Source organism: Chrysemys picta, chromosome 5 (genome assembly GCF_011386835.1).
Source record: "Chrysemys picta bellii isolate R12L10 chromosome 5, ASM1138683v2, whole genome shotgun sequence".
NCBI lineage: Eukaryota > Metazoa > Chordata > Testudines > Emydidae > Chrysemys > Chrysemys picta.
In genome coordinates, this window is record NC_088795.1 from 120,150,703 (window position 1) to 120,175,652 (window position 24,950).

At 40.4% G+C, this 24,950-nt stretch overlaps 1 protein-coding gene across 4 annotated transcripts in view; it reads left to right on the forward strand.

Annotated features, from left to right (window-relative positions):
• SORCS2 (sortilin related VPS10 domain containing receptor 2) overlaps positions 1-24,950 on the forward strand; it is an 803,333-nt gene that overhangs the window by 654,414 nt on the left and 123,969 nt on the right. For all 4 annotated transcript variants that reach the window (XM_042855503.2, XM_042855502.2, XM_065597099.1 and 1 more), the window contains 3 exons: positions 8,147-8,311; positions 13,717-13,790; positions 22,401-22,465. In XM_042855503.2, coding sequence (XP_042711437.2) covers positions 8,147-8,311; positions 13,717-13,790; positions 22,401-22,465 — 304 coding nt within the window. The remainder of the gene's footprint in view (positions 1-8,146; positions 8,312-13,716; positions 13,791-22,400; positions 22,466-24,950) is intronic.

Sequence of the window (24,950 nt, forward strand, 5' to 3'; positions counted from 1 at the left end):
TCAATGGGACTACTCTGTGCCTAAAGTGAGGCATATATGTTAAATTTTTCTGGGATCAGGGTTTACATTTGCTAGTTCTACGAATGCAACATCCTGCTACTACTACTACCCACTACTTCCAATGAACTAGAGGGTTTGCAGATGGCATTTTTGCCCCAGAGCGTGTGTGTGTGACGGCTGGCAGTATGAATTTGGAGACATTTGGTCCAATTTCTGAGAATTTGATGATTACTACAGTTATGTTCAGACTGGAAGCATTTTATCTACCTATCACACTGTTGGCCCTTTGTAATCATAAAATTATTAAGATAAAAATAAGAGAAGGGGTAATATTAAGAGGTCCAACACTTTTTATTTACTGTGTTTTGACCTGTAGAAATGTTAATGAACTATTTTTATAGCTTATTTTTCGATCATATGCTTTTCTTCTCTCTTTCTGTTGGGAGGCAGGCAGGGTGTGTGTGTGTGTGTGTGTGTGTGTCTTTTTGTTAATTTAAGGCTGCCAGGTGCTGGGACCAAATCCAGGATAATCTCCAGCTCCTCCTTTCTCCCACAAAAGCCATTGTTGACAGGGCCGGCTTTATGACTTGTGGGGCCCGATTCCAATACCCGGTGGCAGTCCGAGGCTTCAGCGGCACTTTGTGGTGGGGGGTCCGCTCTGGGTCTTCCGCGGCACCGAAGGACCCCCTGCTGCCGAAATGCCGCCGAAGACCCCCGGAGCGGACCCACTGCCGCCGAAATGCTGCCGAAGATCCCCGGAGCAGGGCCCTCTTAGGCAAGGGGCCCAATTCCGGGGAATCAGGTGAATCGGCTTAAAGCTGGCCCTGATTGTTGACACCGTACTGCGCATTGGCTAGATGTAGGGAAGGGAAGTGGGGAGGCCTGTGGTAACTCCATCTTAGGCTGATCATTAGAGGCCTGATTCAAAGCCCAGGGAAGTCAGTGGGAGTCTTTCCGCAGACTTCAGTGGGCTTTGAATCAGGTGTTGCATCATCAGCCAGAAATGGGTGCTGAAGTACAGTATGTAGAAACCTCACCCTGGTCCCTGTTCAGCACTCTTTACTATATTGACTAACACCATTGATTTCAGTGGGAGTTTTGACCTAAGAAAAGAGTGTTTAAAAAGCACCTTTAGAACAATTAGATCAGAGTCCATTAGCTTTTCAAAGCATTGTACAGACATTAAGTCATCATCACAATATTCTTGGGAGGTAAGTAAAGGCATATTATCATTCTGACTGGATAGCTGGGGAAACTGAGAAAAGTTAACCAACGTGCCTGAGGTCACACAGTGAATCTTTGACAAAACAGGGAATAGTTCTCAGAAATTCCTGCGTCTCAGCCTTAAAATGAACCCACTAAGGAATGCCTTTCTTCTAATATCCAACCACAGTATAGTTTAAAAAACAAAGCACTTCATCAGTACAGCTCAGTTCATCCTGCCTCTTGTGTGTGGAAGGTTCTTCCCCTGCATCTCCCTATTTTTCTTAACATGCCCCCCCCCGACTCTCAGATCTGGTAGATATATGCTGTGTTTTAACCTAGATAAAAATGATGTCTTAGCAAACAAAGACTGACATAGCTACTGAAAACTGCTGTTGTATGATGGACGCGTCACAGTGACTGGACTGTGCTGTGCAGTGACTGAATAACAAGCACCCTTCTGATGAGGTGCATCTTCCGTGGCTATTAACAGAACGTGAGCCATAAATAATTATTATTAGTAAATTAATCAATCAGTCTTTGTTATTCACTCCTCCGGGTCTTCTGCTCAAATGCAATCCTGCAGTTGGACATGTGCCAGTGCAGAGACCTGGGCATGACACTGTAAACTTTCTGAGGGAGGGCCTGTCTGTTTTCTGTTTTTTTGCAGCACTGTGCTGTGCTCTTGTCACTTTATGTTGTACAGGAGCAGCCCACTGTATGTGGGACCAACTGGATCTTCCCAGTGGCTTTCACTTGGGCTTAATTGATCTTCTGCTATTTGTTGGTGATATGGGCAATATCACTACCAAGTAAATTTTGCTTCTATATTTCTTTTTCACAGTCTTCTCCCTGAAAGTAATGGTAACAAAACACAGGAGTCTAAATCCTTTATTATACATCTTTTACTACATATGGAGGGCCCCACCAAATTCATGGCCATGAAAAACGCGCCATGGACCGTGAAATCTGGTCTTCCCCCCTTACCCTCCCCCAAAGAAATCTGGCCTTTTGTGCGCTTTTACCCTATACCATATAGATTTCATGGGGGAGACCAGCATTTCTCAAATTGGGGGTCCTGACCCAAAAGGGAATTGCAGGGGGTTGCAAGGTTATTTTAGGGGAGTTATGGTATTGCCACCCTGACTTCTGTGCTGCCTTCAGAGCTGGGCAGCAGCAGAAGTGCAGAAGTAAGGGTAGCAGTACCACAACCCCCCCTACAATAACTCTGTGACACCCCCCCCCCGACACACACACACACACAACTCCTTTTTCGGTCAGGAGCTCTACAATTACAATACCATGAAATTTCAAGTTTAAATGGCTGAAATCATGAAATTTATGATTTTTAAAATCCTATGACCATGAAATGGACCGTGAATTTGGTAGGGCCCTATACATATGCAAGAAATTATGTTACTACTTTTCACTTACATTATAGCTCTCTCTCTCTTTTTTTTTTTTTTTTTTTTTTTTTTTTTTTTTTTTTGCTGCACTCCAAGACAGTGACACAAGTCTATACTTTATCTCAATAGCTTGCCTGACAGTTTAAATGACAGGCTCTCTCTTTGGAACACTCACATAACTCCAATTAATGCTAATGTGAGTTATGCATGCACATTAAGAGATGAATACACACCTAAGTGTCTTTGTTGCTTATTTAGATGCCATAAGGTTAAGAGAAAACGTCAGAGATAATTTAATAGAGTTTTATAGTTTCACTGAGAAATAGTGGAGGATTCCAAAGGGAATGATGAAAAGCTATAAAAAAGTTATGAAAAGCTTAATTGAAGTTTAGAAGTGATTAAAATCTATTCTGGTTTCTGGGTCCAAAGCCATTCAAGCAAGTAGTTATTCATTTTGAGCTAAAACCATCAGCAATCACTATTTGATTCTGCTCTCCTGACAGTATGGCCCAGTTACATTCATGAAGCAGTCACAAGATCTTTCGCTAAAGGGAAGATCTGTTGCTACTTGTCCCACTTAAAAAAAAAATCAAAACTTGTTATGGAAAGTGCCTGATGAGTGTGTAATATTTTATCTGGAATATCACCCTCGATAAACTGTACTAGTCATGAGGTACATGTGAGTCTTTATGTATCAGTGGACTGGCGATGTGGAGATCCAGTATACTAGCAGAGGGTGTGTGTGTGTGTGTGTGTGTGTGTGTGTGTGTGTGTGTGTGTGTGTGTGTGTGTGTGTGTGTGTAAAAGCAGAAGATAGTACTTCTGGTCTTTTTGGATAAGAGCATGAGAGACAAATATTGTACATACTACTCAACTAAGGACTTTGGGCAAATCATTCCTTCCTACACTATCTATGAAGGGTGCAGAGAACTCTTTCAAACATGGTATTACCAGCAGTTGCAATTGTATTAGATGTCTCCTGATATTTGGTGTTTTTCATGAAGTCCAGTTCCTGGAGGCAAGTTATTTGGTGAGAATCTCAGCTTTCATTTAAAAACATTTGAAGCCTCAAGCCCTCATTGTTCTGTAAAAAAGCTGTAGCCTGCTTCCTGATTTTTGGACACTTGGGATTGGCAATGTTGCAAATTACCAAAAGTCGTGGATGGATAGAAATTGAGCCTAAGTGGCATCATGCCCTCACTCTTTCAACCCTGTAGAAGTCCCTTCATGTGACCTCTGTGTCATGTGGGCCTCATAGGTTTTGTGCTATGTTTGGTGGAGCCAAACAAGAGTCTGTCTATATGTCATAATTCCTACACAAATACCTGGGCTTATGCCCAGGGGAACTGATGTTTCCCCTGTTAACGTTTAACTCTTCTAGATATTTCTCCAGGAATATAATGGGGAATGGTACTAATAGCTAGGCCTTGCTAATCCAGCCTTACCCCTCCGTGGATTGCTTGAGATTTGCCAGATTTCCCATCAGATTTTGGGACAGTTGTTTGGAACAACAATCCCTATGCATACCATGGATGACCAAATTTAGAATTACCCTTTTAACTTTGGCCCTCCAACATCTTTTTTACATAGACGCATAATCTGTCTGATTTGTTATTGTTTAGTTTAAAACCTGCCAAAGATCTAGCCAGGTGGACAGCTTTACAAGAGTAGGTTCAAAGGGATGAACAAAAGTCTGCTGGTCTTCATAAGATCTATAAATAACTATCTTTGTTTTAACAATATTTTTTTAATTACCACATACCCCTATGGAAATCAGTGTTTGACACATGATACAGAACTGTAATAGCTTATCTTGAAAACAAATGAATGTTTACGATATAGATGACAGCTTTACTTTCTCTTTTGTCTGTGAGAGAATAGGCTTATTCTAATATATTTCAGACCCTCAGTATCTTACTATGTTCATTCACCAAACTTTGTATTTAGAAATTCATCTTGAGTATAATGAGAACAATCTGTGTGGTTTGGTGGTTTTTGTTTAGTTTTTAAATAGCATGTAGATATAGTCATCATTGTGAGTTAGGTATCAGCCGACCCTGTCTACGGTTACTTTCATAGAGGTTTATCCCAAACATTGCCCATTTGAGAATTGCATTAGCAACCTGTGAGGAAGTTGGTGAAACACACAAAGAAGCACATTATAACTGCATTCAGCTTTAATACCGAGGTGTGGCCCATATAGAATACTGGTCCTGGTAGGCAGTGCTCCATCTTGATCAAGGAAATGCAATTCTGTGGTACAGAACTCTTTTGGGACCATATTTGGCCCATGAGCTGCACATTGGCCAGTACTGCTTTAATTTATACAATCAAATACATTTTATTTGAATATTGTGTCCTTACAGGGATCACAAAATGCTTTACTCAGAGTTTATAGACAACTAAAGAGAAAAAGACATTAAGATGTGATGAGAATGAGAGTTAAAACTTGTAAAGATAACATTTCTATAATCCCCCCTTATAGATTCACATAAAAATTGCATATTTCACACTCCCATGTAAATCATAAAAATAAACAATATAGAAAATCAGTGAATCATACGTTGGTTACAGGCTACATCCTGCTTACTTCTAGTTACATGGGCTAGTTATATGAATAAGGCAAGCAGGTTTTGGCCTCATATTGTTGAAATATTTTGTTAAAACTGAGAAAAAGAATTAGTGTGTGGTCCTAGGGGTATATGCAGGATGGCCCCTGATTCAGCAAAGTACTTGAGCCTATAAGTCCATCTCTATTCAGCAAAGCACTTCATGCTTAACTTTAAGCACATGAGCATTCCCATTTACTTCTACACAGACAGTCAATGGGATTTTTCGGGTGCTTAAAGTAAAGCATGTACTTACATATCTTATTGAATCTGGACCCGTGAATAACCTATTTACAAATTTCTTGCTGAGGGACAGAGGCAATAAAAGTTCAGTCCAGCTATTGTATCTGTGCAAGTTTACCAGGGAGTCCAATTTTTTAAAATGCAGTTCTATTCCAAAAAGTAACTGAGGCCTTGTCTAAACTATGCACTAAATTGCTGCCGCTGCGATCGACGCATCTGCATCAATGTAATGGGTCTGGTGAAGACACAATAAGTCCATGGGAGAGCGCTCTGCTGTCGACTTAATTAATCCACCTCAACGAGAGGCGGAAGCTCTGTCGAAGGACGAGCTTTAAGTGAATGTAAGTTATGTCAACTTAAGTTATGTAACTTATATAACTTAACTAGCATAACTTACAGCATTAGTGTGGAGTAGGCCTAAGTAAAAATACCATTGTGCTTTACACAAGGCACAGTCAACCTGTGGAACGCTTTGCCAGAGGATGTTGTGAAGGCCAAGACTATAACAGGGTTCAAAAAAGAACTAGATAAGTTCATGGAGGATAGGTCCATCAATGGCTATTAGCCAGGATGGGTAGGGATGGTGTCCCTAGCTTCTGTTTGCGAGAAACTGGGAATGGGCGACAGGGAATGGATCACTTGATGATTACCTGTTCTGTTCATTCCCTCGGAAGCACCTAGCATTGGCCACTGTCGGAGGACAGGATACTGGGCTAGATGGACCTTTGTTCTGACCCATTATGGCCGTTCTTATGTTCTCAATAGATGTTCCCTGAGTATGTTTGTCATCATTTCTGCTTCCACTACTGACTGCTATTCACTCTTGTTTGCAATGCAGAGCAACCATAACTATGTGAAAGAGATATGGATTCTCTGCTGGCTTGTGCATCATCAACGGAATATTTTAATTGTTTTGATTGCAAAATTTGTATTGTTGTTGATGTGTGAGCCAGAAAGAACACAGCTGGACTTTGAAATTCCATGTTGCATTTGCTGAGCTAGCAGTTAGTAAAATAATCTTTTTATTTACAAGCTGAGTATGTTTGATCGGGAGACATGATACAAATGGAACCTACAATGCCATTTTCAAAAGCCATGCTGTAAGATTCAGGCAGGCTTTGAGGGTGAAGAAACTGAAAGGAGTTTGATTCTTATTAGATTCTGCAACAAAAATATTTCTTTGTTACTGAAAGCCTTATATGAAGTCCACGCAATCAGACAGACAGCAGCTGCAACTTTTATTAGGTTTGAGTCAAAGTAATATCCTGAGATAAAAAGGAAATGCGGATAATTGACTGGCATTTATTTTTGCAAAGCATCAAAGTGAGATTGCTATCTGATCCAAACAGAGAGAGCACTGTTCAGCCATATGAGGATGTTACAGACCAGTTTCATCCCTGGTGTGTCTCTATTAACTTCAGCTTAGTTACAGCAGTGATTAAGCAAGCGATTTGTTTATAAAAATAGCTTCACTACACAAAAGGGTTAGTTATTTAAATGGTCACATTAAACAAGATATTACTAGAATTACTCCTTCCTCAGTAGTTGGAGCTCCTGCATGTGGCTTTATCAACCCTGGGACAAGGACCACAATAGAAATAACGGGATTAAACTCAATACCTTTGAGGTATAAGTAGGGTTGCCAGGCACCTGGTTTCTGACAGGAACGCCCGGTCGAAAAGGGACCCTGGCGGTTCCGGTCAGCACTGCTGACCGGGCTGCTAAAAGTCCAATCATCAGCATAGCAGGGCTAAGGCAAGCTCCCTGTGACTCCCAGAAGCGACTGGCATGTCTGGCTCCTAGGCACAGGGGTGGCCACAGGGGCTCCGCATGCTGCCCCTGCCCCAAGCACCGGATCCTCAGCTCCCATTGGCTGGGAACCGTGGCCAATGGGAGCTGCAGGGGAGGTGCCTGTGGGTGCAGGCAGTGCGCAGAGTCCCCTGGCCCCTCCGCCTAGGAGCCAGACATGCCACCCACTTCTGGGAGCCACCTGAGGTAAGTGCCCACTGGCCAGATCCTGCACCTTGCACCCTAACCCATTGCCCCAGCCCTGAGATCCCTGCTACAGCCCAAACCCCTCATCCCCAACCCCGCCCCAGAGCCTGCACCCCAAGCAGAGTCTGCACCCCAACTCCCTGCCCTAGCCCGGAACCCCCTCATACATCCAAACCCCTCATCCAGAGCCCACACCTCCAGCTGGAGCCCTCACCCCTCCCGCACCCTAACCCCCTGCCTCAGCTCAGTGAAAGTGAGTGATGGTGGGGGAGAGTGAGGGATGGAGTGAGCGGGGGCAGGGCCTCGGAGAAGGGGCAGGACAGGGGCCTCAGGGTAGAGGGTGGGGCAAAGGTGGTCAGTTTTGTGTGATTAGAAAGTTGGCAAACCTAGATATAAGGTGGATACTTTGGGTACAAACCTATAAGATGCTTTGTACAATCAGCTTAGACTCATTTGAAAGAAAGTTTATGGAGCCTGGTACCTGCTTAGGAAATTAATGGAAACTGGGTGTTCAAATCCCCTAGACAGCTTTGAAAATCTCAGCCACAGAGTTCTTGTGAAGTGTGTTGCCTAATTCCTACCGTCTCCTACATTTATGCAACAGAAATAATGCTGCATTGGCTTCTAATATTGGCAATGAAAAATTCTTTATATAGTGTTTTTATATGTAATACCCTTTTTCTTTTTTAGATAATTCTTGTGAGTTCTTCACATAATGACCGGGACCAGAGCCTTTTCATGAGCATAGATGAAGGAGCCACTTTTCAAAAGCAGCCCATTACCTTCTTTGTGGAAACCCTGGTTTTTCACCCAAAAGATGAGGATAAGGTGATTGCTTACACCAAGGAAGGCAAGGTAAAGCTTGGGTGTTCTTGACCATCACATGATGTTTCATATTAACCTAATCAGATTGTCATAACTTGCTGATTAGGTTTATATAACATGAGTTGCCTAAGGGGAAGCAATACCCAGTTCCTGAAATGCTCCTTTCTCTATTTCAGTAAATTATATCAATCTCAAAATGCCATTGTCCTTTTAGAGTATTTTCATTCTCTGTCATTTCTTGTTGATACTGATATTGGCAATATAATCTATCCTGTAACGTAATTATAGTTAAGTACAATCCTAGAAACTTTTTTCCCTAGAAATTGGCCATAAGCAATTGTATAATGTAGTAGAAAGTTAACTGAGCTGAAATATTGGCTCCGAAGCCATTCTTGGTTGGTAAAATAAAATGAAATAAACCTTTGCTTAGGTGTAAAGCAGAAGAAGAGTCCATTGAATCGGTAGATCTGTAGAAAAGTAGAAGAATACTCTCTTTGAAGTATTCAGACCACATACAGATTTAGAAGTCACATCAAATTATTTGTAGACTTTCAATAGTGTTCTGGATTACTGCTCCTTAAAGTATAAAGATTTATGGCATTTTTCTGGATGTGTTAATGTAAACACCTGCAGTTGAACACACAATCCAATAAAAATGTATATTCAATCTTTTTTCATAGCACCAGAGCTAAAGCTGTAAAATCATAGAGATTTTGGTCCTGATTTTGATCTTACTTACAATGTTTATATTGACATAACTCTATTATTACTCCTGATACGTGCAACCCTGAGTAAGATCAGAATCAGGCCCTTTAAGCGTTGTCACCGTGTATGGAGGGTTTATCTTGCTTATGTGATGAAGGGAGTAGAGGGCAAGTTGTTCATTTTGCTGTCAATTATTGCACAGATATTACTGTGATGTTCTACTGCTACTCTGAAACCTTTCAGGAACTGAATCTAAAGCTATGCTCAGCTGATCACCAGTGGTTCATGCTGTTCCACTATTTACAAACAAGGCTACATCTAGAAGAACTCATGACAGCTTTGACTGTTTCTGCCTTACAAATGTCATGGTGGATTTCTTTGTTTTGTTAAGTCAGTTTTAGGTCCTAAATAACATACAAAAATGTTTTGAAAATTTGACAGCAGCAAAAATATTTACGTGGGAAAAATACAGCACAAAAGCCTTCCTTCTGTTTTCAGTTGAGTTTCTGGTGGAATAATCTACAAAGGGAAGTGGTGGAAGCTCCTATTAAAATTAGACTGGACAAAACACTAGAAAATGTGCAGTAAGTAACAATCCTCTATTGGCCAGGAGAAGGATTAGGTGATCTAATAGATCTTTCCTTTCTATCAGTCTTACAATTAAAGCAGTGAAACATAGGGACATAAAAGACCAAATTGTGCAGTCTTTACTCAAGATGTATGTAAGAAAAGCTATCATTGGCTGGAAGGGGAGATTTACCTGTGTAAATCTTGAGTAAGGACTGCAGGATTTGTCTCAAAGAGAGTAATATAAATAAATAAATAATGGAGATATCCCCTCTCCTTGAACTGGAAGGGACCTTGAAAAAGGTCATTGAGTCGAGTCCAGCCCCCTGCCTTCACTAACAGGACCAAGTACTGATTTGCCCCAGATCCCCAAGTGGCCCCCTCAAGGATTGAACTCACAACCCTGGGTTTAACAGGCCAATGCTCAAACCACTGAGCTATCCCTCCCCTGAGAGGTAGAGATGAGGGAGAGAGAAGGAAGAGATGGAGGGCAAAGTTCAGAAGTGGCATAAAAGAATCACTATGTTGAAATCCATGGCCCCAGAGGTAACATACGCCTTGAGAGATCTCATAGTCTGGATCCTAGAGTTGTATAATTATATTTCCACCTAAGTGAAAGAAAGATGTATCAGAAAACTCATGAGAACAAGCTCTCTCATTTTTACAGCCTAAAGAAGTTCAGATAATTTGGATAAACTGAGAAGAAGCTTCCTAATCAACCCATTACTTGCAGTAGCATTTTTGAGTGCACAAGAATGCAGGATTGAGCTCTTTGACAAATAGCAATCTGCAAGCTTCTGTCTCCTGGAGCATCTCAATGTTCTCATGATTTCTGGCTTGATTTAGTTCCTACTTTATATAGCAAAACCTGGATTGTTCTTCTATTGAATTTTATTTAAATAAAGTTCCAATCTCTAACTGACACTCTATAAATGAATACAAAGCTAGTCAGTGCGGTTGGGTTAATCTACTTACTGGCTCAAGTCTATACTTTCTTTTTTTGGCTACCAAAATAATAATGAACATCAGTCAGTTGTTCACTGAGACAATATAAATGCTTGATTTCATTTTTAAGACTTGACAGGGATCACAGGAGATTTTAATTGTTTCTTTGAAAACTGTGTGAGGGTGGGGAAAAAACCTGAACTCATGTATTCCTGTGGCCTTATAAAAAGTGACTACATTAATTTAGTGCAAGGCTGATAATGAACAGAATAAAAACTAATTCAGAAGTGTTTGCTGAAATGGAAAGTTTTGCCTTTTCCATTAATACAACTTTTACACCACAAATGTAATTTCAAATTTGATGTTTGTCATGGGTAATCAAAAATAAAATACACGATGAGTCAGAGTTTTCTCTCATTTAGGGCCTGATTCAGCAAGATATTTTAGCACATGCATAAATGTAAGCATGTTGAGAAGTCTTACTGAATTTAAGTTAAACACATTCTTAAATGCCTTGCTGAAATGGGGTCTAGCTCATTATTCCTAGATATACCTCTTTTTATTATGATAAATTATTCCTTCCATTCTTGGTGTTTTAAACTCTTCAAGTTTTTGTTCATTTAGCTGTTTTTTTGGCCAACCTCTACATATTTGTATAGGATACATCTATGCCAAACTAGATATCTTCTCTGTTTTTCTAATCCTTAGCAAGTCATTCCAATTTGCTTCCTTACCAACTGTTGTTCTCCGCTGAACTCTCTTCATCGTTGTCTTTCTGACTGATAGAGGGTGATATTCCAGAGGTGCTTTCACCAAATTCATAGACAGAATGTTATGTCCCCTTTCCCATTACATGCATTTCCTATGTCATATATGTAGCCTAATACCACCTATAACTTATACCTTAAACAGCAACAGCCTGTACAGTGAATATCCACAATACAGTGAATATTGTCTCCTATTCTGGTCACTTTACTTCACATTTCCATGGAACAAAGCCCTATTACTATGCAGTATAGTGCACGATAGCTGGATAGTGTTGTTCTTTGGCCTCCATATTATTTCTGATTACAAAAATTAATCGAGAAAAGGTGTGTAACCCCACATTCTTAAATATGTAAATAACACAGTACATAATATCCATAATAAAAGCGCAATATGTACATAATGGATTCATCACTTTCATTTGAGCCTCTCCTGTTACAAATAAGTGTCTTTCTGAGTATTCCCTACGAGGCTCTGCACTGCAGCACTGACTGTGCTTAACAGATAAATGAGGCCTTACATTGAAAGGGAGAAGTTTTCCCCATTATTTTCATCTGAAATATGGCAGGGGGAGGGAACCCAATCATGTGTAAATTGAATGAAATAGCAAATACAAGGGACTTCAATGTCTGTGTATATCTGACTTCTTAAAGTTGTGCTAGGGGTTACTTTATAGCTACAGAGGAGAATGCCTTCTGGAGGCTCTGATTGAAATGAGGTAGTCTTTGAATGACTAGTGTTATGTATTGCACATGTCATGGAACGAGAATTATATCTGTGCTACTGACATATCTTGTCTCAGTGTTCTTGTTGTTATTAGCACATTAATTTCTGAAATTAAATGTGGTGGGAAAGAAGCCAAGCCCAGTGTTACCAACTATGACCAGTGCAGAGGAAGGTCCTGGCCCCATCCCCTACCATCTCCACCTTACCTCTTTTGAGGTGGCTGTTGCTCCCTGGGGTACAATCAGGGAGCAGTCTCTGTGCTTATTAGGATCCCTGTTAAGCAAGTGCATAAGTTTATCTATAGTCAGCAAAACTCTTAAGCATCTGATTGGCTTTTCACGAGACTTAAGTCTGTGCTGAACAGTAAGCATTTTAAGTAGGGCTGTCAAGTGATTAAAGAAATTAATTGCGATTAATCACGCTGTTAAACAGTAATAGAATAACATTTATTTAAATATTTTTGGATGTTTTCTACATTTTCAAATATATTGATTTCAGTTACAACACAGAATACAAAGTGTACAGTGCTCACTTTATATTTATTTTTGATTACAAATATTTGCACTGTAAAAACAAAAGAAATAGTATTTTTCAAGTCACCTAATACAAGTATTGTAGTGCAATCTCTTAACATGAAAGTTGAACTTACAAATGTAGAATTATATAAAAAAAAAACCCTACATTCAAAGATAAAATAATGTAAAACTGGTTGAAGCATCAAGGGACATATGAATCTTTAGCACATCTGGCATGTAACACTGGCTACAACAGGGCCATGCAAATGCCTGTTCTCACGTTCAGGTGACATTGCAATTAAGAAGTGGGCAGCATTATCTCCTGTAAATGTAAATGAACTTCTTTCTCTTAGCAATTGGCTGAACAAGAAGTAGGACTGAATCGACTTGTAGGTTCTACAGTTTTACATTGTTTTGTTTGTGATTGCAGTTATGTAACAAAAAAACCTACATTTGTAACTTGCACTTTCATGATTAAGAGATTGCACTACAGTACTCGTATGAGGTGAATTGAAAAATACTATTTCTTTTGTTTATCATTTTTACAGTGCAAATATTTGTAATAAAAAATAATATAAAGTGAGCACAGTAAACTTTGTATTCTGTGTTATATTTGAAATCAATATATTTGAAAATGTAGAAAAACATCCAAAAATATTTAATACATTTCAATTAGTATTCTATTGTTTAACAGTGCAATTAATCATCATTAATTTTTTAATGGTGATTAATTTTTTTGAGTTAATCACGGGAGTTAACTGTGATTAGTAGACAGCCCTAATTTTAAGCTTTGCAGAATTGGGGCCTTGAGCATTTGCACTTGGCTGGCCCCTATGTGGGAAAAACCAAGGGAGGAAAAATTCCCTTGCACTCCCTCCTCTTGCACAATCACAGCAGGGTTAGCAACAGTCTGATCTAAAATGAAATTGTGCATTGTTTTCATGGGAAACAAGGCATCATTGACAGAGCATTTTACTCTTCTATTTATATGTATAAATGTTAAGCAAGTTTGTCTTGGTTTCACTTGTTCGAAAAGATTCAAATGTTATTGCTTTGGAAAGCATTCTAGAAAGTTCCTTGGACTGATTTTGATTCATGTGAAATCTGTCATTTTAATAGCTTATTTCAAAGTCCCTTGGTTAGTCACTGTCTTTTAGAATTTACACTGTTAGCAGTGCTCTACCAGCTAATATTTTTCTTTTTTCTTTGAAGCTATATGTGTCAGTTGACTTGGGGAAAAAATGGACTCTTCTGCAGGAACGAGTGTCAAAAGACCATATTTTTTGGTAAGAGGCATACATTGTTGTTAGTCTCCAATGAACACATGAAAGGAAAAAGTATCTGATACTAATCCTCCTAGGTGTTTCCTGAGGCAGGAGGAAGGATAATAAAACAAATCTGACATCTTTTGCAGGGGCAATTCTAGTCTCCTGTTCACCTGGGTCCAATCTTGCACATTCAGACTCATACTTACTCAGGCAAGGAGCCCCAATTGACTCGAACGGAAGAGTTTTCAGCACTGTGGTCTAGTGACGTTGGTTTAGAGAGAATTTTAATGTCCGCTCAAACTGCACTTCATTTTACAGATAAAAGTGATCTCTAGAAGCCAGACCGTATCAATCTAGAGGGAAAAATCTATAAAGTTAAAGGCTGAATCTGGCATATTAACTACATCTGTATAGAAAAATGTTCATTGCCTGGGAAGCAAGTGAAATTCGCAAAACTTTTGCTGTCTTTCCACAAATATGGTGGGTTGTTTTCACAGGGAGAAAAAAACTATTTGTTGGACAAAAATGGCCACTGTTCTATGAAAGTGACCCGAAGCCAATCTGTGAAAATGTGTGACTTGTTCCAGAATGGAAATGAACCTTCGTCTTCTGCCAAAAAAGAGAAGAAAAATTGTGGTCAGTTGTGGAAGTGATCAAATTTTATATTTAACCAATTGCCTGAATTCTATTGGAAAAAAAAAAAAACTAAAAAAATCTCAGCTTCCACATGTGGGCTTTAATCTAACAAATACAGAGGGTTTCATACAAGTCTAATTTTAGCCTTATGTATTATTATTTTGTATTCCAATCGTACCCACAAAGTGCTAGACACTGTCTATCCATACAGGAAGACATGGTGTCTCCCCACAAGATCTTATCATTGTGGTTCCTTTGGTGTTTCTGAACTGCGTAAATTGCATTGCAGTGTGAGTATCTTCATCCTTGTGCAAAGTCATCTCTGGCTTTCAAGATTATGGAGTTAGTCAGCTGGTGGCCTACACTATAATGGACTTAACTAATTTTAACTGCCTTCCCAACTAGTGCCCGTGCTTCCTGTGCTCCCCCTCCCCCAGTTCTTTAGGCAGTTGGGGTATGTCTGTGCAGCAAAAAGTCTCAGAGCCCGAGTCAGCGGTCTCAGGCATGGGGAGTTTGTGCTGCAGGGCTAAAAATGGCAGTGTAGGTGTTCAGGCTCGGGCTGGAGCCTGGGCTCTCAAACCCGGTGCTCTACAGGTGAGACACTAGGGAGACTCGCCCTGGCCAACTCAGCAGGGGCTCTGCTGATCTTCTTATTTGGAGGTTACGCTTTGTAAAATATAGATATTATAAAATAAGGATATTATAATAAATACAAATATGAAATATTATGGTCAGATTGGAACCTGGTAATCCATCCCAAATACAGGTTAGCGTGTAGAGGCCCCAGAAGCAGGCCAGATAGCAAGCTGTGAGTCTGAGTCACAATGTGCTTCCTGCTTTCTTCTTGGACCTAGGAGAAGTAGTTTATTCTGTTTGTTGGCACAGATTACTTACCCCTGTGTCAGCTCTGGTGGACCTTTTCCACCTGCATGGGAGAAAGAATACCAGCTCCTTTCCCCCCCAACTCCCTGTCACACAGTAGGGCTGATCATTGAGGCTCACAGCATTATGTTTGTGCCACAAATGACCAAATTCCATTCAAAACTCGTGTGAGCTTGGAATTTCCAAGGTAAGATAGATCCTTCTTCCTACATAACCATCATTATGAAGGTTCTTTTGAGTCTGTCTTAGCTACCTTGTCCTGTACTTTTAAATTTAGAAGCAACATTCTGGGCCAAATTCTGCTCTGGTTTATTCCCCATTTTCTTCACTGGGGTTGCACAGGGTATATAAGGCTTGGTCTACACTACCCCCCTAATTCGAACTAAGGTACGCAACTTCAGCTACGTGAATAACTTAGCTGAAGTCGAAGTACCTTAGTTCGAACTTACCTTGGTCCACACTCGGCAGGCAGGCTCCCCCGTCGACTCCGCAGTACTCCTCTCGCCGAGCTGGAGTACCGCAGTCGACGGCGAGCACTTCCGGGTTCGACTTATCGCGTCCAGACTAGACGCGATAAGTCGAACCCAGAAGTTCGATTGCCAGCCGCCGAACTAGCGGGTAAGTGTAGCCAAGGCCTAAGTCAGGATGGCATATGGCTCACTGTCTTTAATTAGAGAAAAAAATTAATGTGCTTGCAGTTCTATCATCTTGTGTTTTTTAATCCTTGGCTATTATGATCCTTGATCAGTTCAGGTAATATTTATTTTTTATTTTTGTGTTGAGATCAATATAATAAACCGCTCCAGTACTGCTATTAAGATGGGATGGGCTGGGAGAACATTTTCATTACAAAGTATTTAAACATGGGGGGGGGGGCAGACACAGAGCAGGGGACATTGGCCAGGTAGGGCACTGAATGAGCAGTTGACAGGATGATTTTCAAAGATGATATAATGAATTCCCCTTGCCACGTCCAAAACATAAATCAGTTGTAACTCAACTATATTACTATATTGTGTAAATCAAATTGTTGTGGTTTTTTTGTCTCCCCAAGTAACTCAAATTCCCAGGAGCCATTATCCTTTAAAGCTAATCAGAGTAGACATTTGCAACAGTGTTTAAAAAAAAATCCCCACAGTACTGTATGTAGTAAAAACAGTTTTTGACCTGGTCCTTCCATTGTAAGCAATGAATAATGCTGTTTTCACTGGATTTCTAAGCAGTGCTTTGCCCTTGAACTGACTGTGTGAATTACTGAAAATCAGTTTCAGTTCCAAATCTTGAACCTATTAAAATTCTGATAAGCATAATATTATTATTAACGGATTATATTAAAGCAGTGCTGGAGAAGAGACAGAGCAAACCTGCTAGTTTTCACTGGATCTTTGATAAGAGGCTCATGTAACAGTGATGAAGGGTTTCTTGTTTTTAGAGCTAGCTTATTTGAGGATCTCTCTGCATCAGCAGGCACCACAGTAAATTGCATCAAATATTTTACAATGGAGCCCTTTTGTGTGCTTCTTGAGGAACCTAATTAGTGTAGATGAACTGCACATCCATGACAGATTCCACCTGATTAGGTACCTAGTTCTTGCTTCTCTTGAATAAAATGAGATTTAAAAAAAAGAAACCATCCCCTGCCTCCTCCCACAAATTAACCCAGGGCATTTAAAATACAGAAGTATGGTCTATATGAAGATCATATCCAAAAGTATCGACTTTATATTTATAGTGTGTGAAGGGTTATTGTTCATGATTCACATTTCAAGATGTACTATGTGTTAACAATTTGTGTTTTTTTGAATCCCATATATTACGTGACTGTAGGTCAAATTATAAATGAGCACTACTACTTTTCTGATATTTTTTGTGACTGAAATAAGTGAAAGCTGTTATGAGCAGCTCACAAGGATGAGAAATAGTTAAATAAAATAACAATCTTGGTCAAAACAATCTTAAAGGCTTGACAAACTCAGAACAAAAGAATTCTGAATATAGAAATTCTTAGTGTTCTTACTGAGAAATGTAAAATGTGCACAATGCATGACTGTATTCATGTGTAGACACAGACACAGGAGCTTGTTTTTCTACTCCATTATATCATTTTTATGCTGGTGTAACTCCCTTAAAGTCAATGTTTTGCACAGTGTAAAAGTCGAGTTAACAGAGTTGTGAATTAGGCTTTCTGAGATGGGAGCTGAGAGAAACAGAAGAGGAGCTTAAACCCTCCCCCCAAAACTGCAGGGAGCTCTGCATAATTAAGAGGCCTAAGTGAGAACCTATTAATAGCTATTATTTGTATCAAATCCATCCAAAAGATTAAATTCAGGCCACTCATGGTGCATATGTGGGAACAAGGTGGCCAAAACCCATGGAGACCGATGTAGCACTGACTTGCGCCTTGTTTAGTCATTTACAGTTGGGATGAGCCACTACCAGATCAGACTGCTAGTTTTACACTCACTTTGCTACAGGTATACGCAACTCTACAATAGAGCTGGTCAGGAGATGAGAACATGAGAATTCAAGACCGGAAGAGCTCTCCTAATTCATCAAGTTCAACCCCCCTCCTATTACAGGTGACCCCATCCTAAAATCATACACTTACCGAGCTCCATCTTAAAACCAGTACTCCACAAAGCACAAGCCAGTTGAAAATCAGGCATTGTGGAGTCCACACACCATAGATTCTCCAGGGCTGCAGCAGTGGTATTCTAAGGAGGGGTCAGGGAGTGTGGGCCACACCTTGTGTATACCCCACAGATCCACCATGCACCCCATACTGCTGAAATCAGTCATGCCCTTGACACTAGTAATCTGTGTGAATGGCTGTACGGGCTTTCCTGACCCAGCTAGAATAATATTGCTTGTGTGTCAATAGTAACCTTGTATTTGAGGACAAATGTAAAGAGGGCCTGGATATGTCCCACAGTATTGGTAACATCCAACTGAGCTGCCCATCCACTCTTCTGCAACCCCACACTTTAGTAATTCTTAGATTCCAAGGCCAGAAGGGACCATTGTAATCATCTAGTTTGACCAGCTGTATAACTAGGCTTGGCAGATTTTTTTTATCATTTCAATGGATAATATATGATTATTTTTGAGCATTTTTTTATTTGTATCCATTTAAATTTTCGCAGTTTGGGAAAGTATGATGGAGGGGCAGTCAGACAATAATTATGTAATGACAGTAGATGTTGAGATTCAAAAAACTAAAGCTTAATAACCATTAAAACACAAATTGTCAACATCACATGTTGAAATACACAAAATAAATATCCTTAAAGCAAACTTGAATAAGTTCTCAAGCAGCATTTTTCTCATTTTGCCTATGTGTAAACAGTTCGCACTTTACTGTTATTGTTTCAGGCTGTCTGCAAACTCAGTGCATTGGTTACACACACTTCATGTTTTGCAGATTTTCTTTGCTACCATAACAACCAGCAACTGAGTTCTTAAAAAACAAAAGCTTGAGACTCTGGAGAACAATTAAGAGGTCTATCCATGCCTTACCCTTCGTGGCCCTGAGGGGCTGCATCCCACACTTCGGGAGACATTGCTGTATATTAGCATAGCTGAGACTCAGATCTAGACCCTGATGATCTAAAGGTTACGCTTTTACTAGATGAGCCCAAAAGGAGCCTCCCCTATTCAAGCTGAATTAAACTTGTCTCAGGTGGTGGTTGTTCTTTAAGTATCTTACAGAATTGTAATAATGTGAAACACAGTTTGTATATACAAAACATGTATTGTCTGTACATGAATGGGTTTTGTAAGCTAACTTGCCTGTTTTATTGTTTGACTATAGGATCAAGTCCACATTCAGTGGCTTATGTATAGTTGCAGCAAGTGGTTATGTCGGAAGAATACAAGAAAAACATCTGAACCACAAACAAACAAACAAACAAACACACACATGCTATTTTCCCCCCACCAAGCTAAAAACAAAAACAAAAAAAAACCTTTCATTTATCCACATCTGTTTAAATAATTTTTTAAGGGGAAGAGAGCATCTGGGATGAGATATTGTACTTTAAATGTCAGCCCAATCCACATTAAAACAAATCAGTTGCAGCCTCTCACTCTAGAGTGTTATAGTGGAAGTGAAAATATACTGCACAGATGCAGACCTCGCTCTTGCCACTGCCAGGTGCCACTGTTGTGGGGAATGAAGCTGTCAGGAGACAATTGTCAATTCTGGGGTATTAGAAGAAGTATGAAAAGCCTAAAGCTATTGACAGATATCACAATCTATGTTTATGAAACCATTAGTGATAAATTATGGATCCAAAAGGTTATTTAAAGTGTACCCCAAAAGCAGTCTTTGCATTATTGCATCTCCATCTCAGCTTTTGAAAATTTCAGCTTGAAGTTTCTGCAGGTTTGTTGTATGAAGTCAAGTGCAAAAAGTAAAATATTCAGCAAACAGCATTCTTCTTCCCTGAAGAGCAACTGTTGAGCTATCATGGTTGATTTGACATATTACAAATATCTAGATAGATAGAGATGTTCCACACTGTGAAAAAGATTGAAGATCTTCCCGCCATTCACATGCACCTTAGCGTAAGCCCTTCTGTGGATTAAATAGCTTCTCTGGTTTAGGATATTGTCCACAAAATACCACAATAGATTTTGCATTTTGCAGACCGATTTCTCAACAAAAGCAAGATTTTACTCTTGTTTGTGATCTAGCAATTTCCTGCCTTGTCTTGTCTCCTGTTCTCACATCTCACTTCTCTCCCCATTAATTTTGTCCAAAATACTGCTGCAAATATCTTTCTCACCAGTTCGTCTGATCATGATTTTCCTTATTGTTAAGAGCTAGCTTATGGCTTTTCTACAAGCCGTGTGTATGGGACAGCATGTAGCTTGGATCATCCTAGGAGCAATGCAGGGGAGGTCTTGTGCCCCTCAGAGGCACGGTTTCCTCCCTGCTTCTCCCATGCTTTGTGGGTAAGAGTACTAATTTACTGTTGGCACACTACCATGTTGCATCATGTGTGCTAACTAGTACATTGTGCGGTGGAGTCAAGGCTCCACCCATTCCCGACACACCTCCTCTAGGGGATGGGTAGCATCTACATGCACAGTGCCAAGTCATAGTCTAGTTCTGAATGTCACACTACTACCCATCTTTTTCCATGATCAGGTCAAACTTCTCATCTGCACCTTTAAAGAACTCAGTGGCATCTCCATTCACTCAGTTCTCTCATCGCATTTTCTCCTCCACACCATTTTATTGCATCCTAACCTTGTCCTCCTGCAGAGCACTTCTACCAACTCTATTTGGAGGGGTTAAGTGGGATTAAAGTGGGGCATAGACCTTAGGCTGGCCCTCTGCTCACAGATGAATACTATCCATTTACAATAGCACTTTTAAGACACACTTTTCAGACACAGAAGCCACGGGGTGGGGGAAGCCCCAGCAGCCCCCGACCCTCTCCCTGGCAGAAGCTGCAGGATGGTAGGGGAAGCCCCCAGTACCCACCAACCCTGGCAGCAGGGGAAGCCCCTGCACCCGCTCTCTGGTGGAAGCTCCAGGCGGGCAGGGCAGAAGAAGCCCCAGCGCCCTGACCCATGTCCTCTACAGAAGCTTGGGAGTGGCGGGGGAAGCCCCAGCACCCAGACCCCCACTGTGGCCCTGGGACTGAAGGAGCTCTCACTCCCTGCTGCGGACCCGGGGCCGTGGTGCAGGGACAGAGCTTCTCTGGTCTTGGGGCCACAGTGGTGGGGGGCAGAAAGGAGCAAACAGGTTGTATGGGGGCGCAGTGGGAGGAACAGAATGGGGGGACCCTGGGTGGAACAGGGATGGGTTCCAGGGAAGGGACAGAAAGGGGTGAGGCCTTGGGCAGGGCTGCAGGCTAAAGGAGCAGAATGGGGGCTGGACCGCAGGTGGAAGGAGTGCGGAGGGGCCCCCCACTTGCTCTGGCCCAGGGCCCCAGGAAACCTTAATCTGCCTCTGAGTCTGGCCCTTAATCTTTCCCATAAGTCAGTTCCATCAATGACACTAATCAATCAGTCATTAAACAATGATGTAGCTTCAACATAAAGCATACTCTTTATTGCTCTTTATTGTTAATAACCATATCAAGATAATCACTTGCTCTAAGTATTTTAGTGGTTTTTAAAAAGTATCCAAATTGCACTTTCTCAGTCCACATATTTGCTCCCTGTGTCTTCATGTCATATCTGCTTACTTTACAGGCTCTTATATTTTGCTAGTGTTGGCATTGAAAAGCCAATGCAGTTGTGGGAGTGTGAGCTGGATTCTGTTTTGCTGGGTGTATTGTCAGCAGAATCGTCACCTAAATTTTCCTTGCACAATCTTCCTTATGAACCATGTTGTAGGAGGCAGAAAGAGTACCACTTCATTTTCTAAACCTAGGTTGTGATAGAAGCTCTGAGGTTTAAAAATAATCTTTTATCTGAGCAAATTTGACAGTTATCTGTTCCGAGAGAATCAGTCTGGATCCACGTTATTTCTTTTATTAAGTTAAAATGCATCTTTAGTTCCATTCTCAGGATTTCCTACTGAATATTATTCTTAATTTTTAAATTGCTTTGTCAAAATAGGATCGGTACCTCCAGTGAACGTGCCTGACAAAGAGTAATTGATTAGTTATAGGGACTGTGTGTCAGATTTAGAAGATTTGTAATACAAAAAGAACCCCAAATATTTCTTGGCAATATATTTGCCCTATGGTCACTAATGTCAGACCTAGTTATAAAAGAGAATGTGCTAACATTCAGTACTGTATATTTATAAAATTAGGAAAGGATTAAACTGGGATTGCATCAGAAAGATCCAGTTTTGTTTACTGTTCCCCACCTATTCTGTTCTTTTCTCCAGTTGAATTTAATATATATCCTGGCGGGTTGTGTGTTCTAGTAAGGGAGATTCTGGTAAAATAGAAAAAGCAAAGCATAATGCCGAGAACAGGAAATGTATGATTTCCATCCATAGAATCTAAAATTATAAATGGGGTTTATTTTAACTGTCCAACTAGGATGTGGGAGCAGTTTAGTACAAAATCTTTCTATTTTTCCATCCATGTAATTACTATTCTGTAGCAGGCCCAAGATAACTTAATTATATTATGTTCTCAGGGCCGTTGCCGGAGTTGACAGAGACCCTGATTTGGTTCATATGGAAATCCAGGACCCCAGTGGAGGTATGCTAATGAAAATGTTAGCAATTGACATCCTGGTGTATGGCTGCTTCTTTTGATTTTAAAGAATACTTTTTGCATTCATTTATAAAACAGTGGGAAGAAACATTTTCCACTTGTCAGATTCTTGCTCTGTTTATATATATTCAGCAAAACTGTCCTGATATATAAAAATGTAGTATGATTTAAAATGTACTTGTTTTCCACTCTGAAATAAATTGAAGTCAAGATGCTATGCTCCAGTGAAAAAGTCCATTAATAGTGCAATTTGTTCTGGCACTTAAACATTGAACATTTTTTCCTGATTTGCAAATACAGCTGGCAGTGCAATGTAGTGCTGGGTGAGTGTCTGCTAGAGTGAATCCTCGCATATGTCAGCTCCACTGAATTAACAGTCTTTTCCCAGAAAATCCTTGTGTTACACATTCAACATAGTTTTGTTTTTGTTTTTTAAAAAAAATACTAGAAGTTACAGAGTACAGAGTACAAAGTAGACACTACAATTACAACATATATGTGTCTGTCTTCTTAGGAATTATACCCTTGAAAGATGGTTTAATTCTGTGGACGATCATCCTAGCTCCTACACACTATTATATCTTAATTGTAAAGGATGTAGAACATGATAGCTCTTTCCCCCCACCCCTGCCCTGACCACGGTGAAAAATTAAGGCCAACCCTTAATAATCAGGTACCTAAAGTTCAGCTCCTAAATCCAAGTGATCAGATTTCACAGAAGCTCAGAACAGATGCAGGTCCCAATGAGTTCCTGAGTAGTTGGTTGGGTCTAGTGAGATTCAATAGGAGATTCAATAGGAGTTGGATGGAAGAAAATTTCCCATTCATTCAGCAGAATAGTGATAGGATTACCAAGAGACAATGGCACTGCCCTGATGCTACATTAGCCTCTACTGCTCCTGCAACCCTGTTCTTCAGAGGACAGTGGCCAGTCAAGGTTACATGTGGCAGAAGATCCATTGTCATGACCTGGTTCCTCCTCCATCCCACCCTGCCCTCAAACTGCTGTGTGGTGATAATTCAATTTCTTAGATTAATAGATTCTTAAAATGATTCAGAGTGGGACTGTGAAAAGCTGGCACATTTTTCCCCCCTTGCAAATTCTCTCTTACCTCCACTTGCCTGATGAAATCATTTCTATTACACCTGGGGCTCTCCACAGTTAGAGATTTGTCCCTTGCTATTTTTGTTTTTAGATGTGAACTCAGCTATGCATTTTGGCTCCATATTTCATGTGCTACCAAGGCCATAATGATAGTGGCTATTTGCAAAATTCATGTCCACAGATGGGTTTGGAATTTGAATGTCCCCAAAATGCAAGGGGGGCAAGGGTTGGATCCAGCATGTTTGATTTTTGCCCATTTCTAGATTTTATAACTCATTCTGTAACTTCAGAATAGAGTGGCAAAAATAGCAGTTGATTAACTAGTATCCGTGGAATATTTCACCACTTTTTTTTTTTTTGGTTAAGTTCAATGACAAAGTTGAACCATGTGCATTTAATCTGATTCCCTCAAATGAACTATCACAAGTAATAATTGTGTTGTTTTTATTTTCTAAAGAAGAATCTGAGAAAGGAACTCTGTTCTCTTACATGATTTTTAATAAGTTTATTTCCTTGCTGACTCCTTTAGTGCTATATCTGGCCCCGTTGAGGTCAATAGAATTTTTGCCATTGACTTCAATGGAAGGAGGATCAAGCTCTTTGTACCTTTATTAGATAAGAGACTTTACTGGTTTCATGCTTGTCCATTTGAATTATGACTAATTCAAGGAATTTGAAGGCCCTTTGCTGTGTTTGCCCCAATTTCCTTGTGAAAATGGTTTGGCGACAAGCAGTAGAGTATGGACCCAAGCTGCTTCAGAGCCACGTCCAGATTTTAAAACTGTCCCAAAAGTTTGACACTGTTTGGATTTGGTGTTTTGGTTTGGACCGTCTCATAAAAATCATGACAAATGGGGTCATGGGAGGTAAGTTTCTTGCAGGAATAATGAAACACATGAGTGCTAAAGCTTTGCTCATTCAGACTGAGACAGAAGCGAGGTGATGTGTAGTGTTCTTATCTCAGGTTTGGGAGATTGGAATTTCCTTCATGGGCTTGGGCAAGTTACTTAGGGCTGGACTGACAGTGTGCTGTACACAGAGCTCTATAGTGGGACAGGAGCATGCAAGGCTCCACCGTAAGAGAAGTTCTGTTCCATAACAGCTTGGTGTACAAAGTAGGTGGGAGAACTTTGCTCCATCCATTAGGTGGGAGCAGATTGCTTCCCTGATGCACCAGTCCTGCTCTGCACCCCATCCTGGATGACTCACTTAATGGAGGAGGAGTGGAGCAGTGCTTGTGACAGGGGCTGCAAATATTGTGGGCGAGAGCCTCAACTGGTGCTAATTGGCATAGGCTTTTTATGCAGGCCATTTACCCTTCGCATAAACATTTTAACCTGCGAGGAAAATCCTAAAGCATTTAAT